This window comes from Salvia splendens, chromosome 22 (genome assembly GCF_004379255.2).
Source record: "Salvia splendens isolate huo1 chromosome 22, SspV2, whole genome shotgun sequence".
In the NCBI taxonomy this organism is placed as follows: Eukaryota; Viridiplantae; Streptophyta; class Magnoliopsida; order Lamiales; family Lamiaceae; genus Salvia; species Salvia splendens.
The window spans coordinates 22252999-22259588 of record NC_056053.1 but is presented as its reverse complement, the minus strand read 5'-3'; the positions used below and the strand labels follow the sequence as shown (position 1 = coordinate 22259588).

Below are 6590 nucleotides of genomic sequence, written 5' to 3'. Positions count from 1 at the left end.
TTTACTGACGGAATTAGTGACGGACAGTTATCCTTCTCTAATTATTGACCGAACTAGTGACGAAATGAGTATCTGAAAATAATAACATTATATTTTTATCATAGTGACGGAAAATTCCGTCAGTAAATTATTTCATTATATTATAATGACGTTTTTGGAGGTAAGCTCGATAAAAAAGAAAAGGATGTTTGGAACTGGAAATCTGGAAAAAAGCCTTGTGGGTGGACGAACTCCGGGATTGAATGCTCATGCCCCGACCGGCTTAGATCCTTCTGTGCGAGCTAAGATAAGAGAGGAATTGCGCCAAGAATTGCACCAAGATTGCGGGAAGAATTAAAGGAAGAAATGCGCCAGGAGCTCAATGCTGACCGTGAGCAAAGAACAAAGTTGGAAAATGATGTTGTGACGATGAGGCTGTTCATGGCGACAGCCCACAAGTCCAGCCATGCTTCTGACAGTTCTGTAGGGATATGACCCATGTATCACAAACTTTATACGATCTCTTTTGTTGCTTGTTTTGTAGGGATATGACATCATACATTTCATACTTTTGTTGCTTGTTTTAACTACTAACATTTACACTTAATCATCACAATTTTTCGATTTAATGTTTATTTTGTTTATTTAATTTTATTGGTTACTAATTTTAGGTTTTTATTAATATACATCTGAAATATTAATTAAAATAGAAATTATTGTCCAAATGCTAGATTAATGTTTATTTTGCATATTTAATTTTATTGGTTATTAATTTTAGTTTTTTTAATATTCAGGTGAAATATTAATTAAAATATAAATTCTGATCCAAATGTTGGATTAGTGACGGATTAGGCAATCACTAATCTATAAAAACGCAACACGACATTAGTGATGGACGTGCGTCGGTCTCTAATCAGCGACAGACTTTTTGTCACTACTATGAGACTAGTGAACGCAGTTGTAGTGACGGCCTAGTCCGTCACTAATTTGTACCGCTAAGGCAGCACCCAATCGATTTTGTAACAACGTATTCCGCTAGTAATGTTGTCGTTAAATTTAGTGGCGGACAGAATCAGTCATTAAAATTTTTATTGACAAGCTTTTTAATTACGGCTACATTTCGGCGGTAATCTGTCACTAATGTTGTTTAGTGACAGATATTCAATGTTTAGTGATGGATATTTCCGTCACTAAAAGACGAGTGATGGATATTAGTGACGGATTAGGCAATCACTAATCTTCAAATACATTCCTCAATTAAACAATCGACACTAAAACTTCGCTCATTTTCCGGCAGCGGAAGCCGGTGGCTTTTCACGCGCCTCCGCCGCAGCAGCTGTTATCCCCAATTTTGAGGCATTGACTTCGTGCCAAAAGCATCAAGTTCGTCTCTACATTGACCTCCTCCTCGAATGGAACCAGGTGTTACACATTAACATTATAGCTTTCATCGTGTTTTTTTTTGGAATGCGATAGTTTTTTGATTGGCTAGAGTATGAATTTGACGGCGGTGAAAGATGAAAATTAGGTGATAGAGGACGAATTTGAGTGTTGTTGACGTTGGAAGTGGAGTACGACTTCCTGGAGTGATTCTGGCCATGACATGCCCTAGTACTGATCATGATTTGAATTGATTCTCAGGGAAAATGATTTGCTCTATATATTTCTGCTTACGGCTGATTTTGTGTTGCTTAGGTTGGAAAGTGACCTCGTTCGAGTCCTTGAATAAGTGCCGCGTCTTCTTAATTGGAGCATGTCGTTGCAGAATGTGCAAATTGTGCGCGATCGACCTGAGGTATGAACTTTGATGTCCTCTAGCTTTGTTTCTGTTTTTAGTGTGAGTATTTAGAATCTGTAGATTGAATTTTATGTCAAAGTGGAGCTTGTTTGTTTAATGAAGTCTACTATTCTAGCTGTTCTGTGGTATTGCTTACTATTCCTAGTAGTTAGTACTAGTGTTAATGCAGTATTAAAATCAATACGTTTTTAATGTTTCACTCGATTAGGGTGTATGCTCATACATAATCTGATCTTTGTATAGGGCAGTCAGATTGTAGGACAACACCTTGACTACAGAGAGAACTTTGATCACATTGCAGTTGCTAGAGCTGCTGAAGAAATGAGTAAATATTGGCAACTTATTTTCTTTATTACAATGGTTGGGGCCATCTATTACCTAGTAGAGTTTAAGTCATTTCTGTAATTACCTAGTAGAGTATCATTTATTCAAATGGAGGGTTTAAGTCATTTCTGTAATTACCTAGTAGAGTATCATTTAGTACAAAATTATGATATCATTCCATTTAGTTTGTTCTCCTTGCAGGAGGAAGTTGCAAAAGCTGAAAGAGCTATTCATTTGATGGGTGCTTCTATCTAGCCAACATGTTTTGGTGTTTTGCATCTCTTATATTCACTTTCACTTTTTACTGATAATGTAGGGTAGAGCTTTCAAAGATTGTTGTGTGAACTCTTCATCTTTCTATGTAGTACTATATTCCTAAAGTATTTTTTGTAAGTCCTTCTTGGGTCCTTGACTGCATTCTCGACTTCATCTCCTTTTTAAAGTATCTTCACTAATCACTATAATTGTTCTTCTAATACCTTTCATTTGATTAGAATCCTAATACAATTCCATGTCAATATGAGCCATCAAATGTTAACAAAATCTGGTGTCAATTCAGAGGAACCTCATAGCAAATTTGGACAGACAACGGCCATTATATGCCTGAACGATGGTCGGCCCCAGAAAATATCCTCAGGCACCAGGTATTCCTTCAAAGCTCCCACAAGCATCTATAATAGTTCACTTACATCCCTTTCTGCATCATGCCTGCAACATCATGATGTTATCTCTTCGATGAGACTGTTGCTTGCTTGCTTCAGGTTGAACCCATTTTCTTAAAACATTATGTTATCTGCCCACATCTAGTTTAGGCTTGGCAAAGACTTGGGTGGGACGGCGTGAGATGGCATATAATGCATGCAAGAAGGTAATTAGGAATACTCAAATTCATTAAGAACCTATGACTTCATATCATGTTAGAGGCGACTGAAGCCTACATCTGCAACTGGATGACAACGTGTTGTTATTGATTTAGCCGAACATATTATATTTATAGCCTCGAACTCAGCTGATTTAATCTTTAATTGTGATCTAGCTAGACCAGTTGGTATTAAATCCCATATTGGTTTCATTCTAATAATAGTATTGTTACTCTACTCTAGAGCCTTTCCTCCTAATTACAAAGTTGGGAGCTTTATACAAAAAAAAAAACAATTGGTTTCTTGAGTTTATATTCACCTCAATTGGCACTAGTGCTTAATCATAAAGCCCATCTTGCTCCCACTCATGAACTAGGAAATCCATTTTAATTAACGGAAAATAGATAGATAGTATTGCATGGAGGTATAAATCAGATATTCTATAATCAGGGTGCCACGCGTCAAGGCAAAGGTGAATAAATAGGCGGTTACCACGATATCCAAGCGTGTGCACTTGGAAAGATCAAGAAATCATGACGACGGCCTACGACGTCCGTTGCGGCTCCTACTGGATCCGCACCACCGTGAGTTCGGAGCCAGCCACCGCGCATAGATGGGTCTGCGAAATGGTCCACATCCACGGCCACGATGCCTACCGCCAAGGCTGCCTCCTGGTGGGGCTGGGCGTCCAGTGGGTCTCCAGGCACGCCGCCACGCTCCAGCTCTGTGCGGGGTCGAGCTGCCTCATCTTCCAGCTCCACCACGCCGACCACTGCCCCAACGCTCTGCGCAGCTTCCTCATGGACCAGAACGTCATCCGCGTCGCGCTGTGGGACCATGCGATCTGGGCGATGCTATGGAGCTCGCGGCACGCTCTCCTGGTGGGGGATGTGCGCAGGGCGGCGTACGCGCTCATGAGGTGCGGCCGGGGAGCGACAATGGGGCAGCTGGCGGAGGAGATCATGGGGATTCCAGGGATGCGGATGGATGAAGCGGCGGCGTACAGCGACTGGGAGGATCAACAACTCACACATCAGCAGATTCAGTATGCGTGCCATGCTGTTTTTCTTCCTTTCTTGATCGCCGTGGAGATTCACCTTTGGGAATATTTTCTCTTAACTATTTCAATTCACAAATTTGGATAACCATCTCTAAATTCTGTGCGTGCTACTTTTCTTTGTGATTTCATTAATCAGATCGCAGTTATGAGTTATCATTGATTTGTCTTGTTTTCGGTAACATTTCGTGATTTTGACTATTTTCATCAACTATTTGCCCTCATGCATCTGACCTTAACTTCATCCGTTTCTCGCTTTTTGGCCACATTTTGTCATTATTCGACAGTGTTTATTTATCCATCTCAGTCTAACAACTTTAACCAACTCAACAAGAGGATTCTATACATTGTCAAAGAGATTAAAAAAATAATACATGATCGATTTATGTCTAATCATTCTTTAATTTATCATTAATGGAGTATACAAAATTACTTTACTTTCTGCCATCTTAATTGCACTTTTATGGAATGTTTGGGTGAAAAGGACGAAAAGAAAGTACTTCATCCTATAATAGATGTCATATTTTTTTATTAATTATTCTATAAAAAATGTTATTATATTTTTATCTTTTTGGAAAAATTTCTGGTTCACATTAACACATAAAATAACATCTCTTTAAATTATGTGCCATTTATTATAAGTCGGATGGAGTATTATGTTATTATTTCACATATTTCATGGTCCGCACACTATTATTATTGAGAATAGTAATCATTATCATTAGTTATTTTATGAGTATTGGATTTGACGAATAAGATGAATGAAATTGATAAAGATAGTATTGGGCGAATGGCTTGCAGCTCGACAAAATGTATCCTCCCTGATGAAAAAAATAAAATGACTGAATGGTAGGATTATAAAAAAAAGCCCCAATTCTTTAAAATGAAAATTACATTATAAAATAAAAATTGTAGTCAAAACAAGAATATCTACTAATTTATATAAGTGTTTGGAAAATCCTAGAAACTCAAAAAAAATGAAAATTAGAAAGAAAAAAAATTTTATTTCACCCCCTAAACGATGTTAGATGGCCAAAATCTACTATCCACTTTGATTCCTAAGTTCGACTAGTAAGTACTGGGTGAATTTTAAGTCATTTCAAAACACATTTTCATCGTCGCCGACGTCTACTGTCTAGTTTTGTCATTTTTGTCCCCCTCCATTACCAGTCTATTTTCAGTGTTTTACCTTAAATAGTAAGTAGATCTCGCATTCTACTAACTTATATTTCTCATTCTATTATAAATGACACTCATATTTTAACAACTTTTAATCCATTTTTCAATTACATTTTTTAAAAATGGGTGTTGAGTCAAATGTAGACACTTATTGGGCTAGTATAAAAAAAACTCGCAAAATGGGAGCTAAATCTAAGCCTAAATCCTATAGAAGGCAAGAAAGAAAAAATTGGGAAGATCGCACCGAAAAATACAGTTACTAAATAATAAACGGAAAATAGACGTATAAATCAGATAGTCCATAATCAAGCTGCCACGTGTAGAGGATATGATCTCCGGTGAATAAATAGGCGGTTACCGCAGTCAAGATCAAGAATCAAGATCATAGTAAGAGAGAAATCATGACGACGACGATCTTCCACATCCCTTGCGACTCCCGCGTGGTCCGCACCACGGTCACCTCCGTGCCGTCCGTGGCACGGGGATGGGTCCACTGCATCCACCGCTGCGGCGCATACCGCCGCGGCCGCCTCGTGGCGGGGCTGGGCGTGCAGTGGGTGTCCGGGCAGGCCGCGACGCTCCAGCTGTGCGTGGGGTCTCGTTGCCTGATCTTCCAGCTCCACCACGCCGACCACTGCCCCGACGTCCTGCGCGGCTTCCTCCTGGACTCGAACGTCATCCTCGTCGCGCTGTGGGACCGCGGCGTCGCGGGCATGCTGATGAACTCGCCCCACGCTCTCCAGGTGGGCTGGCTCGTGGACGTGCGGATGGCGGCCCACCAGCTGAGGGGGTGCGACCGGGGAGCCACGATGGGGCAGCTGGCGGAGGAGATATTGGGGATTCACGGGATGACCAAAGATGAGGCGGTGGGATGCAGCGACTGGGAGGATGAGGAGCTCACGTGGGAGCAGGTCCAGTATGCGTGCCATGATGTTCTTCTTGCTTACTTGATGGCCTTGGAGCTTCGCTTTTGGCCGGAATAGCTACCAACACCATTATCATTCCTTTTGTTTTCTATGTATTTCATGAAATTAATTAATGGTTGTTGATATGATTGTCAAGGAACAATCTACGATTTTTCTTGGCTTGCTTTGTTTTTTTTTGGTATAAACAGTAGTAACATTTTGAGATGGACGAGTTATATTCTAAATTTCCACTTTGATTCCGTCGTGTTTTAAACTAACTAGAACCCATAAAAACATATAATCAGCAATTTCTCCCTATCTCATATGCACACATAAATTATTGTATGGCGAGGATGAGTGCCGTGAGTTTTTATCTAGACCGAATTAATTATTGTATGTATGTTTTGTGACTCTTATCGTAGTGTAACTAAAAGATGGGGTAGAAGATATAGAATAAACAAGAAAGAAAGGGAAAGAAGAAATAAAAA

At 39.8% G+C, this 6590-nt stretch overlaps 2 protein-coding genes and 1 pseudogene across 2 annotated transcripts; all 3 read left to right on the top strand.

The window, feature by feature from the left end:
- The first annotated feature begins 345 nt into the window (after positions 1-345).
- On the top strand, positions 346-2881 carry LOC121786931 (annotated as a pseudogene).
- A 613-nt stretch (positions 2882-3494) lies between these two features.
- On the top strand, positions 3495-4106 carry LOC121786930. The gene has a single exon (XM_042185524.1). The coding sequence runs from the start codon at positions 3495-3497 to the stop codon at positions 4104-4106; it is 612 nt and encodes a 203-aa protein (XP_042041458.1).
- Positions 4107-5536: 1430 nt separating this feature from the next.
- LOC121787057 lies at positions 5537-6303 on the top strand. Its single transcript, XM_042185672.1, has one exon. The coding sequence runs from the start codon at positions 5599-5601 to the stop codon at positions 6178-6180; it is 582 nt and encodes a 193-aa protein (XP_042041606.1). The 5' UTR covers positions 5537-5598; the 3' UTR covers positions 6181-6303.
- The last annotated feature ends 287 nt before the right edge of the window (positions 6304-6590 follow it).